General features: G+C 46.1%; 1 protein-coding gene across 1 annotated transcript in view; it reads right to left on the bottom strand.

Annotated features, from left to right (window-relative positions):
* LOC309568386 (leucine-rich repeat-containing protein 47-like) overlaps nucleotides 1-27,631 on the bottom strand; it is a gene marked incomplete at its 5' end in the record, with an annotated part of 56,801 nt that overhangs the window by 11,034 nt on the left and 18,136 nt on the right. Inside the window, one exon of the mRNA XM_082274045.1 lies at nucleotides 5,966-6,068. Coding sequence (XP_082130171.1) covers nucleotides 5,966-6,068 — 103 coding nt within the window. The remainder of the gene's footprint in view (nucleotides 1-5,965; nucleotides 6,069-27,631) is intronic.

The following is a 27,631-nucleotide window of genomic DNA, read 5'->3' as shown; positions in this document are numbered from 1 at the left end:
ATTGTAGCCAAGATACATCCTTCTGGTAATTGTACTTCTTTGAGTGCTTTAATCAGCTCTGAACTGTCTTTAAGGTAAGATTTCCCCATCTTTACGGCTGGTTGTAGGTATCCATCCAGATATTCGCCCAATCTAGAAAACAAGGAGTCCACCCCACTCACAATGGGTCTCCCCGGGGGTTTGACAGGGTCCTTATGTATTTTGGGCAAATAGTACAATACTGGGATCTTACTTGAATCAGGTATCAGGTATTGTGCTTCCTTTTTATCCAATATTCCTATTTCTTTGCCTTTGTTAATGAATTCTTTAAGTTTCTTCCTATATATCTTGGTTGGATTCCTTTTCAGTTTTTCATAGGTGCCTTCCACTCTTAATAGATTGTTCATTTCTTCTTCATAGTCATTTTTGTTCAGAATCACTAATCCCCCTCCTTTATCTGCGGGTCGAATAATAATTCCTTTTCTGTCTTCTAGTTGTTTGATTGCAGATTTAACCTGATTATACTTTTTATGTGGTTTTTTAATCTTCCTCAGGTCCTCCTCCACCATTTTCTTGAATGCGCTGATACATTCACCCCCAGGTACTTTTGGGTTAAAAATTGAGTTATTTCTGAGACCTGAGTGTACAAAATTGGGGTCAGGAATAGTAGGTGTGACTCCTTGTTTTCTAGATTGGGCGAATATCTGGATGGATACCTACAACCAGCCGTAAAGATGGGGAAATCTTACCTTAAAGACAGTTCAGAGCTGATTAAAGCACTCAAAGAAGTACAATTACCAGAAGGATGTATCTTGGCTACAATAGATGCTAATTCCCTTTATACCAGCATCAAACAAAGTGATGGATTAAAAGCGGTAGATATTGCCTTACACGAACGTAGCAAGTTAAAACAAACACAAATAAAATATATCCTGGATGGTCTAAAACTCACCATGAGTAGCAACTTCTTTTGGCATAAAAATGAATATTTCTTACAAACAAAGGGAGTTGCAATGGGAGCCCGCTACGCACCTAGCGTAGCGAACCTATTTATGGACATGTTAGAGGAGAAGATGATTTACACTCAGGATATACCAGAACTAACATTCTACCGAAGATATATAGACGATATTATCATTTTATGGGAAGGGACTGAAGAATCTTTGAATAATTTCTTTTTAAAAATGAATGAGAATCCATATGGCATTAAGTTCACAGGAGACTGGAGTTTTAATCAAATAAATTATTTGGATCTTAATATTTTTAAAGACAATAATACACTGAAAAGTAGGACCTATTTTAAACCTACAGATAGGAATGGATACATACCTACTAACAGCTGTCACCATCCTGTATGGAAAGAAGGAATCCCAAAAAGCCAATTTGTCAGGATCAGGAGAAATTGTGACAATGTGGAAGATTATATATCACAAACGGATGTTCTAATAACAAGATTCGAGGAAAAGGGTTATGACAGACAGAAGTTAATTATGACAAGGGATAAAACATTAAATATCAATAGGGAAGAACTCCTACAAAAGAAAAATGTCCCCAACAAAAAATCCAATGAGCTAGCTTTTATTACGGGATTCCATCAAAATTTCAGACAAACAGAGAAGATTATGAAAAAATATTGACCTTGTCCAAATTACTACCCAGACAACCGAGGTTTATCTATAGGAGAGCCCCTAATCTACGCAACCAATTGGTACATAATGCTATTGATCCCCCCAAACCAGTGAAATTGTTTCCTGATTTAAAAGGGTTTATCCGATGCAATAGGTGTTTACCTTGCAAATCAACGAACAAACAACCCAGAAAGACGTTACATTTTAAATCCAGATGGAGTGGAGAGGAATTCAAGATTAACAAACTAATTACATGTCAGACCACCCATGTGACCTACCTGGTAGAGTGTCCATGCCGACTCCAGTATGTCGGTAGGACCACCAGACCTCTTTTCGTGCGTATTAGAGAACACATCAAGAACATAAGAAAGGGATTTCCGAAACATAGCCTCTCTAGGCACTTCGCAGAGGCACACAATAAGGATCCCAGGGGACTTACATTCGTTGGAATTGACTCTATTACAGGACACTGGAGAGGTGAAAATAAAAGAATTAAAATTTCCAAAAATGAAACCAGCTGGATATATCGGCTTAATACACTCCAGCCTAGGGGATTAAACCTAGATATAGACCTCAACTGTTTTATTTCCAATTTTTAATCTTTTTCCCATCAATTTTTATATATGAATATAGTATCCACCCTATCATTACAACATATTTTATAATCACATATTTTTTATTATATCACTTCTCATTTATTAATTTTCATATTCACATTTATTATACTCTTACACTTTATTAATTCATATTCATATGTATTAAACTTAATATATTATACTGGATTCTAATGTTCGATACACACCATTGTCATTCCACCTTCCATTTCTTTATTAATTTCTATATATATATATTTTTTATTTTTATATATATCTTTCTATATATATTTTGATACATCCTTCTAATAATTAATATACATATATCTTTTCCACACATTAGATGTACTATCCTCCTATAAAATATTATTTATTATATTTTTTTATCCATAAAATTTTATCCATAATGGTTTCTACACAATAGCTTATATTGATGTTAATCTTATCTATAATGTTTTCTACAAAATAGCATATATTAAATCAGATGTCCTCCTTAATTATATATTTTATCCATCATGTTTTTCATAAATTGGTATATATTGATAGCAATCACATACTAATAAATTCATGGTAACAACATTAATAACCTTTACATCGTATATATACTTTTTATATTAAATGAATAGTTCATACAATTAACAACTTATCCACTAGATGGCGCAATTTCTACGTTCTTAAATCAATTGTACCTCATATATTTATTCTATCCACCAGATGGCGTAATATATTTTAATTTAATACTTTTCTCATTTTAATATATTCTTAATCTTATTTGTTAATAAAATATTGTTGTATACATTTTAATATTATGTACGAGATATCCTTCCCTGTATGTATACATGGTGGTTCAATTATTAGGCACGGAGCATTACATTTCTTATATTGTCATATTATATATTCATTTAATTAGTATTCAACAATGGTTAGCCTGGGTTTTTGTTCTTTATACTTACCATCTGATTTCTATTTGGCTAAGATTATCTTACGCCCTGTTCCCTATACTACGACCCACGGCATCAGTTTTCCTTTGTTGAGTTCCGCCAACTAACTTTGTTGCCTAGTAACCACCATGTACAAAAGGGCCTACGCTGGAAGTGATAGGACGCTGCAGAAGACGTCACATGACGAAACGCGTACAGCGCCGTCACGTCACTTCCGGTTCCGGTCTCTGGTTGGAACGCATTGCGTTCCGGGACGCCGATACCTCGCTGTTTTCCCACATTGTATATGTGAGTACCCATTTTGCTGCTGGAATTAACATTAAACTTTTTAGCAAAACGATAATACACTATCGAGCTCCTTTTTTTCCTTCCATCCATATACCCTTGAGTGGCCACACTTGATCTACCCACGAGGCTTTGGATACCACAATATTTCACTACCGGACCCCACTTAGGACACTCCGGACTCCATATCACATCTCCCCTAGGAAGGGAACTACTACATAGATCCAGGATTAAAAGATACCTCTTCAGTACCCGCTCTATACCCCTGTGTGGGGTGGGTACATCTGGTGAGTAGGTCTTTCTACCAGGGGCCACTTTACCACTCACCAGTCACCCACCTTGGGGGTCACCGTAAGACATCCTGTACACCTATATTTTTGTTATCACCACTATTTTATGGACTCATTTTTATTATATGGATTGATTTAATATCACAACAATTTTTTTGCACGTTGCACAAATAGACTTCCCGCACCTTTATATCCACCTGCATATTTATAAAAAATTTTTTTTGGCACATTTATTTTTGATTCACCTTGATATATTTATTGTTATCACCTTTTGTTGCACTGTATATCAACCGTTTTTTTGCACACCCATCCCGTGCATAAAAGTTTCCCGCACATTTATCACCTATTTATTTATTATTTAATTCATCCACTATTATTTATATTATCACTCGCGGAACCAACACCTTTTATATATTTTATTAATTCATTTAGTATTGTCATATATTTACATTGTCTATTTTTATTTTGGCATATACACAAGCATATTTATTGTCACATCTTGCCATTTATTACGCCCTCTGGTGGTTGTTTCTCTTATATACCTTTAAAATATTTTTAGATTATTTTATATCCCTTATAACACTATACGTTTGATCTTTTTACTTGGTTATTGGTTTTTTCACCTCCGCATCTTTTATCTATTAACTTACTCCTCAATCATATTTATATTTAAGCATCTTATATTTATTTGCACTTTATTAAATAAGCAGCGCCATCACCTTCCATTTTATTTATCTATCTTTATAGCCTTTGGCTATAGTTTAAGGGAGGCTGCAGCTTATTTGTGCATATACTGTATTAATCCCTTGATATCCTTAGCGCGGATTTATTTATCCACAAATGTCCTACATAGAGCCCCGACTGGTCTCACCAATTTCCTACACAGAGCCCCGACTGGTCACACCAATGTCCTACACAGAGCCCCAACTGGGTTTACCAATGTCCTACACAGAGCCGCGACTGGTCTCACCAATGTCCTACACAGAGCCCTGACCTCAACCCTACTGAACACCTGATCTCCAAACAAGAGCAAATTCCTATAGACACTACAGTCATATAGAAAGTCTTCCTAAAAGAATGGAGGAACTCGAGACCTTGAGTGTGGAGGATGGTAAACGACAAAGGGGGCAACTCCATAAACACACGGTGTGACCAGTTTGGTGTGGTGGAACTCCAGTGGCCTGCACAGAGCCCTGACCTCAACCCAACTGAACACCTTTGGGATATATTGGAACTCCGACTGCGAGCCAGGTCTTTTTTTTTTTTGGCGCCCAACGTGGCTCATCATGCGAGTCACCCAACATCAGTACCTGACCTCACAGATGGGCACAAATTCCCAAAGACACCCTCCAAAATCCTGCAGAAAATCTTCCCAGAAGAGTGGAGGAACTCAAAGAGCCCAAAGATCAACCCTCAACTCCAACACTTTTGGGATGAATTGGAATGCCGATAGTGAGCCAGGTCTTCTCACACATCAGTCATGTTTAGGAGGTTCATGATTAAAGAACTCAACCAATAATGGTAATGGGGTCACCCCACTAAAATGTAACACACAGTATACACCCCTCCAGAGTTCAGGTGTCCCCAGTGAAGGGTCCTGGTAATCCTCCATCGCACAAAGAAATTGTAGACAATTGGGCTTTTCCAGCCTTGTGGTAACAGTTTGGTGAAGACCCTTTTCTGTTCCAGCATGGCTGTGCTGCCCCCCCCCCCCACACCCACCCTGTACAAAGCCAGATCCATAAAGACACGGTGTGACCACTTTGGTGTAGAGGAACTCCAGTGTCCTGTAAAGAACCCTGACCTCCCCCCTACTGATCACCTGACCTCCCCCCTACTGATCACCTGACCTCACCCCTACTGATCACCTGACCTGATCACCTGACCTGATCCCTACTGATCACCCGACCTCATCCCCTACTGATCACCCGACCTCATCCCCTACTGATCACCCGACCTCATCCCCTACTGATCACCCGACCTCATCCCCTACTGATCACCCGACCTCATCCCCTACTGATCACCCGACCTCATCCCTACTGATCACCCGACCTCACCCCTACTGATCACCCGACCTCATCCCTACTGATCACCCGACCTCATCCCTACTGATCCCCCGACCTCATCCCTACTGAACAAGTTTGGGACTGAGTCTAAAATACGGTAAGTAATGTAAAAGGGTCTAAAAAACACCTTTCTACTCCCTCTCTTCCTACTCCCATTTCTTCCTATAGGTTCGGGTATCTCACCTTCGTCTTGTCGCTGTTGGTGATTGGTGGGAAAGATATAACCGCATTTTCTGCATCCACCAAGCACGGGTAATTCTCTTTGCCGTCCAATAGATGAAGATATCTGTGAAATGGAATTTTTGTGAATTATTACAAAATTCCCCCAAACTGAAGGCAGCTATGGACACATAATCAATAATGAGGAGGTAGCAATATCTACAAACTAAATCACTTCCTTCATCAAACCACAATTCTCCACCCCAGGACAAACTCCACCCAGAACAAACTCCACCCAGAACAAACTCCACCCCAGGACAAACTCCACCCCAGGACAAACTCCACCCCAGGACAAACTCCACCCCAGGACAAACTCCACCCCAGGACAAACTCCACCCCAGGACAAACTCCACCCTGGACAAACTCCACCCTGGACAAAAATGACACCAAGTCCAGCAATGCTCTGCTCTTCTCTGGCACATGTACAGACACACTGGGGGGGGGGGGGGTATTTTCCAGTTCTATCATGAATATGGAACGTGGTAGACCCCCATGGTGTGTCCATGCATGTGCTGGATCTCCGACACATGTACAGACATGTGCAGTCCTGGCAGACACCGCAGCGGCTTTTGCTCGCATACGGCATCCTCAAAACCCAAACCACCCCCCCTTATCTAAATCACGGGGTGGGGGGGGGGTGCATATTCCAGCAGAACTGTATTTTAATTTAGTGTGGCTGTTTGTAGCTCCACCTGTACAGCCATGTCACCAAGGTCCGGATTGCTGAATGGAAATGACTACACGTCCAGTGTGCTATGCAGAGTGCTCTGGGGGTCCCTCCTCCCCTATGCAGTCCTGACACAACATCCTCCCACCCCCCCACAGCAAGTCCGCTCCACCATACAGACCTGAGGCTGTGGGGGGTGGAGGGAGACATTGATAGAGCCACAGGAAAGGACTGTTCTGCTATGCAGACTGCTCTGGGGAACCCTTATTGCTATGTAGTCCTACCACATGGGCACAAGGCTCACTGTAAATAGGGCTACGGTGCCTGGCAGAGCCCAATGGCATGTCTGTACATTCTGTACATAGATCCGCTTCCCTGCACATGCAGACATACTTGGCAGAGCCCCCTGTGTGTAAGAGGGAAAGGGGGGGGGGTGGACATGCAGGGGAAGGGACCCTGAAAAAAGGGAGCCAAAGTCTGCTTTAAGTATCACTTCTGGGCAGAGTGACCCTTTTAAGCCAATTCTAACTTTTTAGACCATTTTTCATGTTACATCCATATTTGGCGTAAGACTAAGTCTTCATCCAAGATTTCATCCAATATAAATCTGCCCTCCAAAAATACAATTCCAGCCTCCACACTGCCAAGCAGACCCAATTTATCACTCATTAACTTATCATCCAGTCCCCGCCAACTCTTCTTTACCTTCAACTCTCTACTTCATCCTCCACTGCCTCCACCTACTACCTCACTCACCGCCCAGGAGATTGCCAATCACTTCAAACAGAAGATCTCCTCACCAATTGTGTCAGATACCGTCCACACTTTACACTTCATGCCCACAAGTACAATCGCTACTTCCCTCATTCAACCCCACCACTATAGACGGAGGTTGCTAAACTACTTGCCAACATCCAGCTAACCACCTGCCCTCTGGACCCTGTTCCCTCGCCAATGCTACGTTCACCCTCTGCCTCTATTCTACACTCTAACCCACATCTTCAATCTCTCCTTCTCTTCTGGCATCTTCCAGAACTTAAAAAGCCCTCACTGGACCCATCCAATCTTCACAACCTACGTCACATTTCCTTGTTCCCCTTTTTATCCAAACTCCTTAAATGTGTGGTCTACAACCGACCAATGCCGAGAATAGCCTTCTTCATCCCCTCCCTTCAGTCTGGATTTGATCCTCAACACTCCACAGAAACCGCTCTCCTAAAACTAACAAACGATCTACTAACAGCCAAAACCAATGGACACCATTCTGTACTCCTGGACCTTTCTGCTGCCTTTCATACGGCTGATCAAGAAAATCCACATCTTTGGTCTCCGTGATTGTACTCTTCGCTGGTTCTCCTTCTACTTATCCAACCACACCTTTATCATTACTGGCAATTCTACTTCCTCCTCTTCCCTTCTCTGTTGGGATCCCCCAAGGTTCTGTTCTTGGACCTCTCCTATTTTCAATCTACACCTCCTCTCTGGGTCAGCTGATTGCCTCCCATGGCTTCCAATACCATCTCTACGCTGACGATACCCAAATCTATTTCTCTACCCCTCAGCTCTCTCCCTCAGTCTCCTCACCGATCACTAATTTACTATCAGATACATCGGTCTGGATGTCTCACCACTTCCTCAAACTCAATCCATCCAAAACCAAACTTATAATTTTTCCTCCACTGCGTGCCCCTTCCCCCGATCTCTCAGTCAAAATCAAGGGCACAAATATTAGCCCTTTCCCGTATGCCAAGGTCCTAGGTGTAGTCCTGGACTCTGAACTCTCCTTCAAGCCCCACGTCCAATCACTGTCTAAATCTTGCTGCCTTAACCTCCGCAACATCTCCAAAATACGCCCCTTTCTAACCAATGAGACAACCAAGCTCCTAGTTCACTCCCTGGTCATTTCTCGCTTCGAATTCCCTTCTCATTGGTTTACCTCTACGTAGGCTCCTCCCCCCTTCAATCCATCATGAATGCTGCATCCACCTTACTAACCGCTTCGTATCTGCTACTCCTCTGTCAATCCCTCCACTGGCCTCCATTCAGTGTCCTCCACCCCTCCCTGCCAATCCCTCCACTGGCCTCCATTCAGTGTCCTCCACCCCTCCCTGTCAACCCCTCCACTGGCCTCCATTCAGTGTCCTCCACCCCTCCCCGCCAATCCCTCCACTGGCCTCAATTCAGTGTCCTCCACCCCTCCCTGCCAATTCCTCCACTGGCCTCCATTCAGTGTCCTCCACCCCTCCCTGCCAATCCCTCCACTGGCCTCCATTCAGTGTGCTCCACCCCTCCCTGCCAATCCCTCCATTGGCCTCCATTCAGTGTCCTCCACCCCTCCCTGCCAATCCCTCCACTGGCCTCCATTCAGTGTCCTCCACCCCTCCCTGCCAATCCCTCCACTGGCCTCCATTCAGTGTCCTCCACCCCTCCCCGCCAATCCCTCCACTGGCCTCCATTCAGTGTCCTCCACCCCTCCCTGCCAATCCCTCCATTGGCCTCCATTCAGTGTCCTCCACCCCTCCCTGCCAATCCCTCCACTGGCCTCTATTCAGTGTCCTCAATTCTCCCCCGCCAATCCCCCAAACAGGCCTCCATTCAGTGTCCTCCACCCCTCCACTGGCCTTCGCTCAGTGTCCTCCACCCCGCTCTGCCAATCCCTCCACTGGCTTCCGCTCACCCAAGAAATTAAATTCAAAATACTAACATCTTACAAAGCCATCCACAGCTTAGCCACCAACTACATCACCAGCCTTGTCTCAAAATACCAACCCAATCAATCAATCAATCAATCATTCTTCTTGTTCCTCTCAAGACCTCCTGCTCTCCAGCTCCCTTGTCACCTCCTCCCATGCTCACCTCCAGGACTTTTCCAGAGCCTCTCCAATCCTATGGAACTCCTTACCCCAATCTGTCCAATTATCTCCTACTCTATTTGCTTTTAGACAATCCCTGAAAACCCTCCTCTTCAGAGAAGCCTATCCTACCCAGATCTAACAACTGTACTTACATTTTCTCCATTAGCCCATCCCCCACAGTTATTACCCTTTTGTTACACTTGACCCTCCCTTCTAGATTGTAAGCTCTAATGAGCGGGGGCCATCTTATTTCTCCTGTATTAAATTGTATTGTAACTGTACCCTCATGCTGTGCAAACTGCTGGGGCTATATAAGTCCTGTATAATATTAATATTTAGGGTGTCACATGAAGTGTGGTCAAAAGCCAAACCCCAACCCCCCCATTATATAAATCATGGGGGGGCATCTTTATAAAAATTCCATCATTTTAATTTAGCACAGCTATGTGTAACTCCACCCAGCGGCATCAAGGTCTGGGATCGCTCAATAGAAAATACGCAGAGCTATGCAGAGTGCTCCTGGGATCCCTTCTCCCCCAACATCCTCCCGACCTATAACAGCAGGACCGCTCCTCCATGCAGACTTAAAGATGGGGGATAGAAAATATGCAGAGTGCTCCTGGGATCTCTTCTCTCCTATCTTCCTCCCGCCCTATAATAGCAGGACCGCTCCTTCATACAGACCTAAGGATGGGGGATAGAAAATATGCAGAGCTATGCAGAGTGCTCCTGGGATCCCTTCTCTCCCAACATCCTCCCGCCCTATAATAGCAGGACCGTTCCTCCATACAGAGCTAAGGATTGGGGGGTGGGGGGGTTGGGACATTGCTAGAGCCCATACATTGCATCCAGGACGCACTGATGGTGGGTGCAATGCTCTGCAGGCTTTAGAGAATGCATATCAATCATGAGATGTTGCTACATTCAAACATTGGACTGATCCTGTGAAACAGATTCTCAGTTTTGTATGAGCACACTGGGGCCAGGCTCACTGTAAATAGGAATAGCGCCCCCTTGTGATACCAGCCTGGGCATAAGTGAAAACTGGTTACTGGTTTGGGTGCCCAGGCTATGGAGTCCATCCAACCCAGACAGGCCAGGGCTGCACATGAATAAGGGATCGGCACAGGTTTTGCTGGTAACAATATATGGGGGGGGGGGGGGGGTGTGGTGACTATCCGGTGTCAGGTATATGATCTATACGCTCTGAGCACATGGATTAGGAATGGTATGTAATCCGGTATGTACAATATACGGGTGTGGGGAGAGGCGGCACACAATACTGGAGTACAGCCCGACCCTGAGCTCAGCGCTGTGCGTTCTCCTATAGAGGGAATGGAAAATCTTCCATCAGAAGACAAGAGGATTATGTAACCGACTCTGTACACACCTCATCCATTCATATTACCCGCATCGCCTCCTCAATGTACGATCATCACATCGCGTTACCCGCATCGCCTCCTCAATGTACGATCATCACACCGCGTTACCCGCATCGCCTCCTCAATGTACGATCATCACACCGCGTTACCCGCATCGCCTCCTCAATGTACGATCATCACACCGCGTTACCCGCATCGCCTCCTCAATGTACGATCATCACACCGCGTTACCCGCATCGCCTCCTCAATGTACGATCATCACACCGCGTTACCCGCATCGCCTCCTCAATGTACGATCATCACACCGCGTTACCCGCATCGCCTCCTCAATGTACGATCATCACACCGCGTTACCCGCATCGCCTCCTCAATGTACGATCATCACACCGCGTTACCCGCATCGCCTCCTCAATGTACGATCATCACACCGCGTTACCCGCATCGCCTCCTCAATGTACGATCATCACACCGCGTTAAAAGCATCGCCTCCTCAATGTACGATCATCACACCGTGTTACCCGCATCGCCTCCCCATGTATAATCATCACACGGCGGTCACATCACCGGACAATAGGACTGGTCCTAGGGCCCGGCCCTGCTGACTGATTGCAACACACTGATGATCCTTCCTGTAAGTGTGCGCCAATCCCCCGCCATTGTCTGCACCGCAGAGCCAGGGGGTTGTGAGTACAGAGAAAGGAAGGCCAATCCTGGAAGCCCCGGGACTACTACTCCCATCATGCCCCAACAATAGATTTCCGGAGCACTTGTAATGTACCAATAAAAACACAATACTGTGAAGTGGTCAGTTTCTGTAAAAGGTGAATTTGGCCTTTAAAGATGGAGTATGGAAGATAGTTGTCACCATATGACAGCTGCATTTTACACTGGGAGGACCGCACAGTGCTGTGGGTGGCTGGCTGGTTGGCTAGGAGCACCCGACTGTGCGTGGGAGGCTGGCTGGCTAGGCCGTGTCAGTGGAACTCCATTGCATAGACCTGGGACTGTGTCAGTAGAACGCCATTGCGTAGACCTGGGACCATAACGCCATTGCATAGACCTGGGACCGTGTCAGTGGAATTGCATTCAATAGACCTGGGACTGTGTCAGTGGAACGCCATTGCATAGACCTGGGACTGTGTCAGTAGAACGCCATTGTATAGACCTGGGACCATAACGCCATTGCATAGACCTGGGACCATGTCAGTGGAACGTCATTGCATAGACCTGGGACCGTGTCAGTAGAACGCCATTGTATAGACCTGGGACCATAACGCCATTGCATAGACCTGGGACCATGTCAGTGGAACGTCATTGCATAGACCTGGGACCATGTCAGTGGAACGTCATTGCATAGACCTGGGACCGTGTCAGTGGAACGCCATTGCATAGACCTGGGACCGTGTCAGTGGAACGCCATTGCATAGACCTGGGACTGTGTCAGTAGAACGCCATTGTATAGACCTGGGACTGTGTCAGTGGAACGCCATTGCATAGACCTGGAACCTTGTCAGTGGAACGTCATTGCATAGACCTGGGACCGTGTCAGTGGAACGTCATTGCATAGACCTGGGACCGTGTCAGTGTAACGCCATTGTATTTACCTGGGACCGTGTCAGTGGAATTGCATTGTATAGACCTGGGACCGTGTCAGTGTAACGCCATTGTATATACCTGGGACCGTGTCAGTGGAATTGCATTGTATAGACCTGGGACCGTGTCAGTGGAACTCCATTGCATAGACCTGGGACCGTGTCAGTAGAACGTCATTGCATAGACCTGGAACCGTGTCAGTGGAACGTCATTGCATAAACCTGGGACCGTGTCAGTGGAACGTCATTGCATAGACCTGGAACCGTGTCAGTGGAACGCCATTGCATAGACCTGGGACTGTGTCAGTGGAATTGCATTGTATAGACCTGGGACCGTGTCAGTGGAAAGCCATTGCATAGACCTGGGACCGTGTCAGTGGAACTCCATTGCATAGACCTGGGACCGTGTCAGTAGAACGCCATTGCATAGACCTGGGACCGTGTCAGTGGAACGCTATTGTATAGACCTGGGACCGTGTCAGTGGAACGCCATTGCATAGACCTGGGACCGTGTCAGTAGAACGTCATTGCATAGACCTGGAACCTTGTTAGTGGTATGTCATTATATAGACCTGGGACCGTGTCAGCGGAACGCCATTGCATAGACCTGGGACCGTGTCAGTAGAACGTCATTGCATAGACCTGGAACCTTGTTAGTGGTATGTCATTATATAGACCTGGGACCGTGTCAGTGGAACGTCATTGCATAGACCTGGGACCGTGTCAGTGGAACGCCATTGCATAGACCTGGGACCGTGTCAGCGGAACTCCATTGCATAGACCTGGGACTGTGTCAGTAGAACGTCATTGCATAGACCTGGAACCTTGTTAGTGGTATGTCATTATATAGACCTGGGACCGTGTCAGTGGAACGTCATTGCATAGACCTGGGACCGTGTCAGTGGAACGCCATTGCATAGACCTGGGACTGTGTCAGCGGAACGCCAGTGTATATACCTGGGACCGTGTCAGTGGAACGCCATTGCATAGACCTGGGACTGTGTCAGTGGAACGCCATTGCATAGACCTGGGACTGTGTCAGTGGAACGCCATTGCATAGACCTGGAACCTTGTCAGTGGAACGCCATTGCATAGACCTGGGACCGTGTCAGTGGAACGCCATTGCATAGACCTGGAACCTTGTCAGTGGAATTGCATTGTATATTGTTCTGATATTCGGGAATTTGAAACACAGGCACAAACCTTAACTACCAGATTTCTGGATAAGGGGTACAATGAGGGATTCCTCCAACATACTTTGTCTGAAGTAAGAACAACGGACAGACAACTACTTTTGAATAAATCCAGAAAACAAGAGCAAGCTGACTCCTTTGCTTTACCCTTTGTGACCACATTTTCTAGTCAGCATATGAGTATAAAAAATGTAATTACACGTCACTGGCACATTCTGAATAACGACCCAGTACTTCGGAATAACCTACCTGAAAGACCAAGGGTAGTTTTTAAAGGGGTCCCTTCGTTGAGAGATAAAGTTTCCCCTAATGTCCTTGAACCTCCTACACCTAAACCAAGTTTTTAAAGCAACTCACGGGCTATTATAGGTGTAATAGGTGCCAAATCTGCACTCTAAGTTCTAATAAAAAGAGAAGAGTGCAGGAATTTGTTTCTAAGAGCACAGGTCGTAAACACACCATTGCACCCTTTATCTCTTGTACAACTACTGGGGTTGTTTACCTTCTTCAATGCCCCTGTGGGCACCAATATATAGGCCGAACCAAGCGCCCCCTTAATGTGAGATTGAATGAACATGTGGCAAATATTAGGAAGGGTTTTGCTAACCATTCTGTCTCTAAACATTATGCCGCTGTTCATAACAAAGATCCGAGACATACACTCTTTCTAGGTATAGACAGATTTGTGCCACATTGGAGGGGAGAACCTCTCATAAGGGGCATCTCAAAACTTGAGATGTCCTGGATACATCGTGTGAAATGTTATGTACCTTATGGCCTTAATGTAGATGTTGAGTTAAATGCATTCCTTGATAATTCATAAGTATAATACCCCAACAATAATTAATGCCTACGGACGCGCTTCATGTAAATTACATTGGCGGATGCTTCTGGGGCGCTTCCGTAGGCAAATCTGTTGGAATTTTTTATATTATATATTTCATTTAATCAAAATAATTACTAATATGGCTCCAATCTCTTTGGATCTATGTTTGATACTGCTTGTACATTATCCATACAAGACCATGATCTGATCACCAATATAGGTGGCCAATTATAGTCTATCAGAGTGTCAGAATATGTGGAGTTCCCCTTAATTACTCGGATTATGAACAGAGAGTTCTGGGATTTATATGAAGTCCACATTTACACATCATTCAATGGAAGTATTGGTGTAATTTTGGATATTTGATTTTGTTAGTCTTTTAAAGTTTTTTAAGCATATTATTTATCATCTACATTTCTGGTGAAAAGGCCTCCCTAGCACCCGGAAGATTCTTATGGTGGCTCGATCCGTTGTGTTTCCTTATAGGAACACTAGATGGCGCCGTGTTCTGGATGGGCTGAATTCACCGAAATGCACCTTTTAAGGAATAATTTAATCTCCTTTGTGTGCGATGATTTAGTGGAGACTGATTGACGCACATGTTAATAATATAAGTGTATTGTGATATATGATTAGGCCTTCTGGAATATGTTGAGCAATTTGGTCATTCCCGGACTTCCGGTCCTTTGGTCTCCGACTCCATGGCGGGGTTGTTTACCTCTATCCGGATATCCGGCTGATCTGACTATAAGAGATGGCGTCAGCACGCCGTCCGTACCTTTGATAACGTCTCCTCGGACGAAACGCCGTTAGGTCACGGCGTGCTGACGTCATCTCCGGAAGCTTATCGAGGGAACGGATGCGGCTTGCCGTCCGTCCGGCGGCTTACATCCTTCGCTTTTTTTCTTCTTTGTTTGTAAGTACAATCCTTTATTTTAATAAATCTGTTGGAAGTTTTTACACTATTGGCGCCTTCTCTTTCCTTTACTGGCTGGTCTGGCGTTTACCCTGAGAATCTTAGCGGTTCAACTGGCGGCATTAGGGGGTCCTAGAGGCCACCTAAGCACAGCAAGTGAATACATCGTGGTATCCATTGGTGATTTGTCTGGATTGTCACTGGGTCCCTAGGGTTACCTCTCCGTCCATTGGGAGAATTACCAAGCGTTATCGAGCATTTTTCTTATGGTCTGGTAAGAGGCTTATACGCTCTTGGGTGGCCTGCTGATATTGGTGTATGCGGATTTAATGTTCTGCAGACTTTCTATTTCCATCTGGTAAGAGGCCTTATGTCTGGTGGTGGTTCACCTTTCTGCACTTGGATAGAATACATATATACAGATCTATCTGGTAAGAGGCTCTACGTTCGGTGGCGGTCTTTTTCTTCCTTTATTCTGATTATATGCTCACCCATCAATTATTTTTGGTAAGCGGCTGCACAATTGGTGAAGGATTTCACAACACTTGTAGTCATACACATCACATTATTGAGATTGTTTACGGTATCACGCTATGGATTATCATTTTTTTTTCCACAGGATACACGACCAACCTATTGGGAGTTCCTTGCGCTAGAATTCCATTGGACTACCTGGGCACGAGAATTCATCTCATCACATGAATTTTGCAATTTAATATTGCCGTTCTGGTAAGCACAATTCCTACGGGATTTTTTGGAAGCAGCACAAGAATTTACACATCATCAGTCACTTTATGAAAACGGAAAATTTATATCAAATACTTACCGTAATTTTCCTTTCCTGATAGACTCCATGGCAGCATACGTATCGGGTTTGGCCCCGCCTCCAAACCTACCCATAGGACCTCACTCCCATAAATCTTTGCTCCTGTTCAGCACACGTGTTCTGTAACTATCCTCCACAGAAATCCGGGAGGGAACTCCTGCTGCCATGGAGTCCATCAGGAAAGGAAAATTACGGTAAGTATTTGATATAAATTTTCCGTTTTCCTGACAGACTCCATGGCAGCATACGTATCGGGAAATAACTCGCCGTACACACAGGGTGGGCAGGTGCTGAACAGAAAAAATTTAATGCATTTTGTCAAACAGACAGGACTTGCAAACCAAAATTCACAGACGAAAGAGCCGCTGGCTCAACACAGTAATGGGACAAGAACGTGTTAATAGAGGACCACGACGCTGCTCTGCAGATGACTTCAGGAGCCACATGTCTGGATACTGCCCAGGAGGTAGAGATGCTCCGCGTCGAATGAGCTGTAACTACTGCTGGAGGGGTCAAGCCCTTAGCCCTATAAGCCCACTGGATGGTCTGGATGATCCAAGAGGAAATGGATCTCGTCGAGGCTCTTGAACCTTTGTTTTTTCCATAGAAGGTAACAAAAAGATGTTCTGATTTTCTGAAAGAGGAAGTGGCATCTAAATATTTCTTTTTTTTTTTTTGAAAAATTCTTTTTATTGATTTTTAAAGAAAGAACAGAGTAACACAAACAGACACACACAGCAGCCAAAAAAGGCACACAATAACCCAACAACAACCTCCCCCCTCCCCCCACCCACCCAAAAACGACCACCAGCACCCTGAGAAGACCAGGAGCGTCGAGGTCAGGGGGTCAGCGCAGGCCACCGTCCAAGGACAGCACGACCTACCACCGGCCTCCGGAGTAAACAACCTTCGGTCCCTTCTCATAAACAACACACCATATCTCCCCCCTACCCGGGATCAACACATGTCAATTCAACATTAAAGAGACCCAGTATCTGGCTGTTCTTGCAGGACTACAATGCTAGCATACAAGATAGCATAAGTACACTTCTATAGAGCGTTCAATCCACCAGCTTCATAACAGTTACACAATATGCAGTTCAGCCCACAGTGTCTGAGGAGTCCACCCACGCCCTCCAAACCTTGTCAAATTTTTTCGGGCAACCTCGTGAGACATAGGTGGCTTTGTATAGGGGTAGCATTGCATTCACTAGGCCTTTCCAGAACAGTAAGGATGGCGGGGAAACCTTCTTCCAATGTAGTAAAATAGCCTTTTTGGCATAGAATAGAAGAACACTCAGCAAAGTCCTGTGGGCCACCGAGGGGACCACCTCCTCCACCAAACCCAGCAAACAGACTCGCTGGGTTCGCGGAATCGGAGTCAGCAGCACCTCGGCGAGACAGGACGTCACCGCAGTCCAAAACTGCTGAATTTGGCCACAGCCCCAAAAAATGTGAGTTGCATCTGCGGGGGAAGCGGAACAACGCCAACACTCCGCAGACGAAGTCGGGAAGATTCTGGCCAGACGGGCCGGAGTATAGTAAATCCTGTGGAGGAATTTAAATTGAATTAGTTTGTCCCTAGCAGCCACTAAATATTTGAAAGGCTCCGTCCATACATCATCCCAGTCCTGCCCCTGTAGGTCCGGCACCTCAGCCGTCCATTTTTCCTTACATCTAACTATGCCAGGGGGTGTAAGTCGGAACATATCCTTGTACACAGTGGAGAGAGTTTTGAGTGTGGTATCACAGGTCAACACGCATTCTAAGTCCGAAGGAGACAGCTCTACAGAGGATGAGGCAAATTGGGCCTGAAAGGCATGCCGCAATTGGAGGTATCTGAATATAAAGCCGCTAGGCAAGTCGAATTTCTCCCGCAATCGGTCAAACGGCAAGAGAGCCCCCGCCGCTGTTATATCACCCAAGGTTTTTACACCCCGCGTCGCCCACAACATCAAATCAGGTAAGTGACGAAAATGAGGAAAGGTAGGGTTCATCCACAACGGCTCGGACGGGGAGGATCCAACATAACTGGGGCATGTCAACTTCAATGACTGGGCCCAAGCCCTAACAGTCGCCCTCATGGAGAGCGTTAAAGGGAGATCTGAGCCCAGACCCCTAAACAGCGCCAACCTAAGGGTTTCGAAGGAGCCCAGGTGGGCCGCCTCTAAGATTGTTGCCGAATCCTCCCCGTCCGCCCGCAGCCAGCGCCGCGCAAACACCATCTGTCCTGCCAAATAGTACTTGCGCCAATCGGGCAGTGCCAGGCCTCCATTACCCCACGGTTCCTGGAGGGCCCGAAGGCCAATCCTGGGAACCCCGGGCGACCAGAGGAATGAACAGACGAGGCTGTCCAACTTCCGGAAAAAGGTCAGTGGTACCCATAGCGGAGAATTGCGGAGGAAATATAAGACTACAGGCAGAAATTTCATCTTAAGAACACTAATACGACCTAATAAGGAAAGTTGTAGACGCTTCCAAGCTTGGATATTTTGTTGGAGTTTAGGCAATAGAGGAGCCAAATTCAACGAGAAATAATCCTGGGGACGCCTAGTTATCTTGATCCCCAAGTAGGTGAAGCTATCCACCCAACGAAGGGGCAGGTCCCCGGCCGCAGCAGGTCAAGCTATCTAAATATTTCTTAATACATTTTCCAACATCCAGCGGATGAACCAAAGATTCTTCCTCTTCCTGTCCAAAGGTTGGTAACACTGTTTCTATGTTTTCATGGAAGACAGAAGTCCTTTTTGGTCTCGCATCCAGCATGGGAATGAGCACCACTCTGTCAGGAAAAAATGTTAAGAAAGGCTCTTGTGTCCCAAAGGACCCAATTTCCGACACTCTTTTTGCTGAGGTTACAGCTACTAGAAACACTGTTATCAGTGTAAGCTTTCTTATGGTCAAAGAATCAGACATGTCTTGAATCTGACCCACCAGGAAATCCAGAACTAGTGGCAGATCCCACTTGGGAAACCTGGGTTTTCTCTGAGGTCTGATTCTCACTGCCCCTTGGAAGAATTGACGAATTAGGGCATGAGTGGCCCAGGAGATCCCTGTAAAAGCGGAAATAGCGAGACCTGGACTCTGAGCGAACTCACTGATAGAGGCAAGTCCAAACCTGATTGGAGAAAGCTCAATACATCCTGGATCTTAATTGAAGATTGAGGATCAGGCCTTGTAGTCAGCTGTGCAGAAAATTTTTCCCAGATTCTCTGATAAACCCTGTTCGTTGAGCTTCTTCTAGCACTAAGCAATGTCGAAATCGCCATTTCTGGACAGCCTAAAGCCTGTAACCTCCTCCTCTCAACATCCAGACCCTGAGATGTAGACGGTCTGGGCATGGATGGAGTACAGACCCCTGGGACAACAGATCCGGTCTGAAGGGTAGCGGGATTGGGTCTCGGACACTGAGTAGCGTCAGAAGGGGAAACCATGGCCTGTTCGGCCAGAAGGGAATCACCGCCACTACCTCCACTGGCTCCGACCTGAGTCTCCGAAGAAACTGTAACACAATCGGAATTGGTGGGAAGGCGTATGCCTTGTGGAATCTCCACTGATCCGAGAGAGCATCTATCCCTGATGCTTGTGGATCTCTGAATCTTGAATAGTACCTCGGCAGTTTGTGATTGCAGGGGGAGGCGAAGAGGTCTACCTCTGGAGAGAGCCCCAATGTTAGGATCCAGTCGAACGTTTCCTTGTGAAGGGACCACTCGTTGTTGTCCAGGTCCACTCTGGACAAGAAGTCTGCTTTGACATTCTGGACTCCTGGAACATAAACCGCTGAAAGATTCGAGAGATTTTTCTGTGCCCAGGACATAATCGGCTCCACTTCCCTCAATAGGGACCAGCTGCGCGTTCCCCCTTGCTTCCTGATGTATGCCACTGCTGAGGTGTTGTCCAGACGCAGCATGACAGGTTGGTCTTTTGTCAGGTGAGAAAATGCCCGAAGAGCTTGGAATGCTGCTCGGAGTTCTAGTATGTTGGATACTATTCCTCGAGTGGAAAACTCCCACCTGCCCTGTGCCACCTCCGACAGACAGTGGGCACCCCAGCCTATGTTGCTGGCGTCCGAGGTAACCACTACCCACGGAGCTGGCTTCAGAGAGTGGCAGTTCAGCAGGTGGTCTCTGCACAACCACCAGGGGAGACTCGCTCTCATTGAAGGGGTTAAGAAGATGCGTTGATCCAGATGCCACGTATCCCATTGCTGAAGGAATCCCTTCTGAAAGGGTCTCATCCTCCACAGGGCCCACTTCACCATGGGGACTACTGCGACCATAGTCCCGATCACCTTCAGGCATTGACGTGCCTGAAGATGAGAGGATGAGAGGGCAAAGCGAATCCTGTCTCGAAGTGTCCCTATTTTTTCCTCTGGAAGAGAGATAGTCGCCTTCTCTGTGTCGAACAGAGCGCCCAAGTAGATCAGGGACTGAGTTGGAATCAGGTGACTCTTCTCCTTGTTGAGTAACCAACCAAACTTCTGGAGAGTGGACACGACCTGCTCCAGATGAACTAATAGTTGGTCTCTGTCTTGGGACAACAGGAGGAGATCGTCCAAATAGTGGTGAAGACGGATACCTTTCAATCTCAGTAGGGCTACCACGGCCAATAAGATTTTTGAAAAGGTCCGTGGAGATGTTGAGAGCCCGAATGGGAGACAGATAAACTGAAGATGTAATCCTCCCACTTCGAACCGGAGAAACCTTTGAAAATCTTCGTCCACAGGGACATGAAAGTAGGCGTCTTTCAAGTCGATGGACACCATCCAATCTGCCGGCTGGACTGACTGCTGTATGGACAACAGGGTCTCCATTTTGAACCTTTCTTTTTTTATGAATTTGTTCAAGAAGGTCAAATCTATTACTGGTCTCCATGATCCGTTCTTCTTTTGGACCAGAAAGAGCGGAGAATATATTCCTTGGCCTCGCTCGGACTCTGGAACGGAGATGACAGCCCCTTGAGCAATGAGAGCTTCGACGTAAGAAAACAAAATCTGACGCCTTTCTTCTAGGAATGGTATGGCAGTAGGCAGGAACCTTGAGCCTGGCCTCTCCTTGAAGACCCACTTGTGGCCTGAGGACACCGTCCTGACGGCCCAGGGGTCCTGAATCGAAGCCGCCCAGACATGCCGGAAGGAGCGTAGACGCGCACCCACCCGACATGTCTGAGCGGGCCCACCTTCAAAAGGACTTAGTGGGCTCACGGTCCCCCGAGGAGACATTCTTTGTCGTCTTCCTGGAAGACTGTCTGGATCTCCAGTTCCGGTTGAACTCCCGACCAGGTCTATAAGAACGAGCTTCCCTGGCCCGGTCAGGAACAAATTTTCTGGTAGGCTGTCCTTTCTTGACGTTGAACTGGCGCCGATCCTGGGGAAGAAACCCAGACTTACCGCCCGTAGCCAGGGTTATGGCCTCGTCAAGTTTATTCCCGAAAAGGGAGGACCCCTCAAAGGGAATACGGCACCAAACTTGCTTTGATGCCGGATCCGCAACCCAAGGGCGGAGCCAAAGAGCTCTCTTAGCTGTGACCGAGGACAGCATAACTCTTGCCAATAGACGGATCAGGTCTATGGAAGCCTCCCCAAGGAACAACGCGCCCAGCCTAAGCTCCTGGATTGGAGCGCTTCTGGCCACCTCCTCCGAAACCGATCTGACCGATTCGTCTACCACATCAGCCCAAGACTCCATGGCTTTGGATAGAGCGGCTAAAGCCAGGACTGGCTTACAGGCCATACCTGCTGTAAGGTAGATTCTTTTCAAATCAGAGTCCATCCTTCGGTCCAACGGGTCTTTAAATGAGACCGTATCCTCTAAGGGAAGGGTCACATGCTTGACCAGTCTCATCACTGCTGCGTCAACTAGGGGAGGAGACTCAAGATGTTTCACATCATCCTCTTTGAAGGGGTAAAGTTTAGCCATCTTGGATACTAAGGAATTCTTTCGTTCCACCTTTCTCCACTCCTCCAAGATGATTTCACCCAACTCTCCCAGGAAGGGAAAATTAACACGCTCCTTATTGAGCTGTTTGAAGTACTTCTTCTGCTTGGGAGGGGGAACAGCTGACTCTTCCCAATTTAAGGTCTCTCTGACCGCTTTAACCAGGGAAGGCACCAAGGTATATTCAAAACCCAAGCAGGGATCTTCATCTTCAGAGTCGCTACCCGACAAGAGCATCGACTGATGGCTTGTGTGGGCCGACTCGAAATCTTCCTGTACCTGTAGTGCTACAGGGGAAGGGCTTGGGGAAGCCGTTGCAGTGTCTTGAGAACGACTGACACCCAACTCTGCCAAAGAGTCCTTTACCACTCTCTTGACCAAGGCCTCAATGCGTTGATCGGAAGTATCCCTCTCTCCCGCAGCCTGGGAGAAACATCCGTCACAGAAAAGCTTCCTCTCCGGGACACTAGCGCCACAGCCTCTGCAACCTGCTTTGTCAGGTCTCCGTGCGTGGCTGGCTGAAGTAGACGATTTTCGATGATGTGAGCCCGAATCGGGACTTTCCTGTAGAGTGCCGGTGGCGAGAGCTCGAGCGCCTTTCACTTCTTTGAGAAGAGTGCCTAGTCTCTGAACGAGGAGGGCTGTGAACAAGAGAAAAAACAGAAAAAACAGACAGGAAGCTAGGAACACTTGAGTTCCTACCCCCACCCCCTATGACCCACAACCCCACCAGGAAGCCCCAAATACCTGTTAGGGGCGGGCTGACCACCGGAGGGCAAAGTAGCTTCCATTCTGATGCTGACCTACAAGAATGAGCCGGACAGCAATGTCAGAAAACCAGCAAAAGAGGAGGGGGGGGGGGGCGCTCCCAAACTGGGGCCAGTACTCACCAAGAACCAGAGGTTAGCAGGTAGAGCGGCAGCGAACAGCAGGCGTCCAAAAACCGATCGGATGCGGAGTATATAACACCCAGTATCAGCAGTGTGTATAAACACAACACTGCTGACAGTTCTGGGGTTTAAATATGGCGCCTGGTGACGTCATCAGCGATCGCCACCGACGCCGACTCACTGCGCATGCACCGAGCTCCTACTGCGCACGCGCGAGAGCCAAGCCTCGTTCTCGAGGCGCCGCACATGCGCAGTAGCGTACCGCACCGGCGGCCGGTCAGGAAGTGAACCACTGACCGGCCCCGGATAACTAGCCACCAGGGAGGCAGGAAAGACCAGGTAAGAGACAAATACAAAACTCAGGATAATACAAGCATATAAAATAGCTGCCATGGAGTGTACTCACGAACCGCAGACCACCAGGGATGGATGCACACCGGACTTATTTCTTCAAGGGTACCGGCCACCCGCAGCAGCTGGGCTTTTTGGCCAAGGCTGCTACATCTTCGCCCCTACTCCATACCCCGCAGCAGCTGGGGCTTATTGGAGAGCTCCATACCCGACTGGTAGAGCCATCCATCACCCGGAATCCATCTTCAGGTAGGATATCAGGTAATCCTTTGGAGGACAAAAAAAGAACACGTGTGCTGAACAGGAGCAAAGATTTATGGGAGTGAGGTCCTATGGGTAGGTTTGGAGGCGGGGCCAAACCCGATACGTATGCTGCCATGGAGTCTGTCAGGAAATGTATTTTTTCCCAAAAAAAAAAATTGTGTTTGAAAGACCGCTGTGCAAATACCGCGTGTCAAAAAATAATGCAATGACCGGCTTTTTATTCTCCAGTCTTTGCTAAAAAAAAATATATCTATAATGTTTGGGGGTTCTAAGTCATTTTCTATCAAGAAATACTGATTTTACCTTGTGTCAGAAATAGGCCCGGTCCTTAAGTGGTTAAACCAGGACACACATTAACCGGTTAACGACCGTGCACAGCAGTTATACTGCGGCAGGCAGCCGCTCCCAGGCAAATCGCCGTACATATACGGCGCTCGCTCTCGGGAGACTAGGGGGCGAGCGCACGCCGGTGTCGGCGCACTCCCGTCCCTGCTCATGGCGATGCGTGTGTCAGATGGCTCCGATTGCCCCCTGACACCTGCGATCGTTCCCCGCTGAGAGAGAAGGACGGTCGGATGTTGTAAACACAGCCAACCGTTCTTCTCCATGGAATGATCACAGAGCGCCTTCTATATAGGAACACATGTCTCTATGATCATTTCACAAGCCACGCCCCCTCACAGTTAGAATCACTCCCCTAGGTACACATTTAACCCCTTGATCACCCACTGTTAACCCCTTCCCTGCCAGTGTCATTAGTACAGTGACAGTGCATATTTTTAGCACTGATTACTGTAGTAATGTCACTGGTACCCCCAAAAGTGTCATAAATGTCAGTCAGGGGTCCGATCTGTCCGCCGCAATGTTGCAGTCCCACTAAAAATCGCAGATCGCCGCCATTACTAGTATCAAAATAAATAAAAATGACATAAATCTTTCCCGTAATTTGTAGATGCGATAACTTTTGCGCAAACCAATCAAAATACGCTTATTGCGATTTTTTATTTTTTTTTTTACCAAAAATATGTAGCAGAAAACAAGTTGGCCTAAAATGTTAAAAAAAATAGATTTTTACATTTTTTTTTTTTTTGGGAATTTCATATAGCAGAATGGGAAAGATGTTTTTTTTTTTTTTTTTCAAAATTGTCGCTATTTTTTTGTTTATAGCGCAAAAAATAAAAATCGCACAGGTGATCAAAAACCACCAAAAGAAATCTCTGTTTGTGGGGAAAAAAGGACGTCAATTTTATTTGGGTACAGCGTCGCACGACCGCGCAATTGTCTGTTAAAGTAACGCAGTGCCGAATCGCAAAATATGGCCTGGTCAGGAAGGGGGAAAATCTTCCGGTCTTAAAGTGGTTAATTACACTGTGCCCGATTAAGGTGGTAATTAACCACTTATGGACCGCCCACCGTGTATTTATGTCAGTTCTTTGACATTAAATACTGGGGTTATGACAGCAGATAGCAGGCATAACCCCGGTATTTTTTTTAAACGGCAGGCGGTCCTCTTTAATATAAGGGTGGTCCCAGGGGTGGATTCACCGCGGGATTACCTTTATGGGTGGCGGGAGTGGTGCCCCTCCCCCCCGGCTTCCCGGTCCCATTGGTAGTGGGGAAAACGAATCGGTCCACTGTCCCCTCATTCAGGAAGTCGAGTGAGGGTAAGCTGTACTCTATGGCCTTGGAGGACCAGAGTGACGTCATACGTCACTTTCTAGCAAAGGCCTTAAAGAGCCCATTTTTTTTCATAATGAATTTTTTTTAGTGTAGATGTGAGGTGTGAGGTCTTTTTGACCCCAGATCTCACATTAAAGAGGACCTGTCCTGCTTATTTCTATTACATGGGATTTTTACATTTCTTGTAATAGCAATAAAAGTGATCAAAATTATTATTTTTTTTGGACAGTGTAAAAATAAAAGATAAAACGCATACACAAGTCGCACACACATATGTAAAAGGTGTTCAAACCACACATGTGAGGTATCACCACGATCGTTAGAGAGAGAGCAATAATTCCATCCCCCGACCTCCTCTGTAACTCTAAACTGGTAACCTGTAGAAATTTTTAAAATGTCGCCTATGGAGATTTTTAAGTTCCCATGTTTATCATGATTCCACCAGCGTGCGCAATTTTGAAGCATAACATGTTGGGTATCTATTTACTCGATGTAACATTATCTTTCACATTATAGAAAAAAATTGGGCCAACTTTACTGTTTTCTTATTTTATAATTTAAAAAAATATATTTTTTCCAAAAAAATTGCGTTTGTAAGATCGCTGCACAAATACGGTGTGATAAAAATATTGCAATGATCTCCATTTTATTCTCTAGGGTCTCTGCTAAAAAAAATTATATATATATATAATGTTTGGGGGTTCAAAGTCATTTTATAGCAAGAAAAAATGATTTTAACTTGTAAACAAGTGTCAGAAAAAGGCCCGGTCCAGAAGTGGTTAAGGACCGGGCCTATTCCTGACACATGTTTACAAGTTAAAATCAGTATTTTTTGCTAGAAAATTACTTGGATCCCCCAAACCTTTATATATATACACACACAGTATCTCACAAAAGTAAGTACACCCATCACAGTTTGTATAACAGTGTAAATTTGCTGTCCCCTCAAAATAACTCAACACACAGCCATTAACCACTTTACCACCGGAGGATTTTGCCGTCTTACGTCCAGGCCACTTTTTGCGATTCGGCGCTGTGCGAATTTAACTGACAATTGCGCGGTCGTGCAACGCCGTACCCAAACTAAATTTATGTCCCTTTTTCCCCACAAACAGAGCTTTCTTTTGGTGGTATTTGATCTCCTGTGCGATTTTTACTTTTTGCGCTATAAACAAAAAAAGAGCGACAATTTTGAAAAAACAACAATATTTTTCACATTTTTTTTATATGAAATTCCCCCCCAAAAAAATGTAAAAATCAAAATTTTTTTAAATTTTTGGCCAATTTGTTTTCTGCTACATATGTTTGGTAAAAACATTCGCAATAAGCGTATTTTGATTGGTTTGCGCAAAAGTTATTGCGTTTACTAACAAAGGGAAAGATTTCTGTCATTTTTGGTGTGTTTTTTTTTTAACGCGTAATAGTGGCGATCTGCGATTTTTTTTTTTAATTGTGGGACTGCGACATTGCGGCGGACAGATCGGACCTTTGACTGACATTTTTGACACTTTTGGGGGTACCAGTGACATTACTGCAGTAATCAGTGCTATACATATGCACTGTTACTGTAAAAATGACACTGGCAGGGAAGGGGTTAATTTTATTGGAGAGGGAGGGGTTAATGTATGCCTGGTGCTTACTGATGTGTGTGGGGGGAGGTGACTGAGTGACACAAGGACAGATCCAGGGTTCAGCTATGCTGAACCCTGCAATCTGACCCTGCCTGTCACTTAGGAGATCCGCCCGCTTTGTTTACACAACACAAGCAGGTGGATCTCCACACTAGATCCCCCGACGATCGGGGAAGAGCAGCAGTGATCGTCGCTGCTCCTCCCTTGGCCCGACTCCCGCTGTGACTGGATACAGCGGGAGCGAGCCTCCGGCGGCGCGCACGCGCCGCCGAGAAGGGGGAGTGTCTGACGACGTAGTACTACGTCGTCAGACGATAACGAGCCACTTTGCCGCAGTAGTACTACAGTACTCAGACGGCAAGTGGTTAATGTCTAAACCGCTGGCAACAAAAGTCAGTACACCCCTAAGTGACAATGTCCAAATTGGGCCCAAAGTGTCAATATTTTGTGTGGCCGCCATTATTTTCCAGCACTGCCTTAACCCCCTTGGGCATGGAGTTCACCAGAGCTTCACAGGTTGTCACTGGAGTCCTCTTCCCCTCCTCCATGATGACATCACAGAGCTGGTGGATGTTAGAGACCTTGCGCTCCTCCACCTTCTGTTGAGGATCCCCACAGATG

This window comes from Pelophylax lessonae (genome assembly GCF_965119305.1).
Source record: "Pelophylax lessonae genome assembly, chromosome: 12".
Classification (NCBI taxonomy): Eukaryota; Metazoa; Chordata; class Amphibia; order Anura; family Ranidae; genus Pelophylax; species Pelophylax lessonae.
The sequence above is the reverse complement of the archived record's forward strand: the minus strand, read 5'-3'. Positions and strand labels throughout refer to the sequence as shown.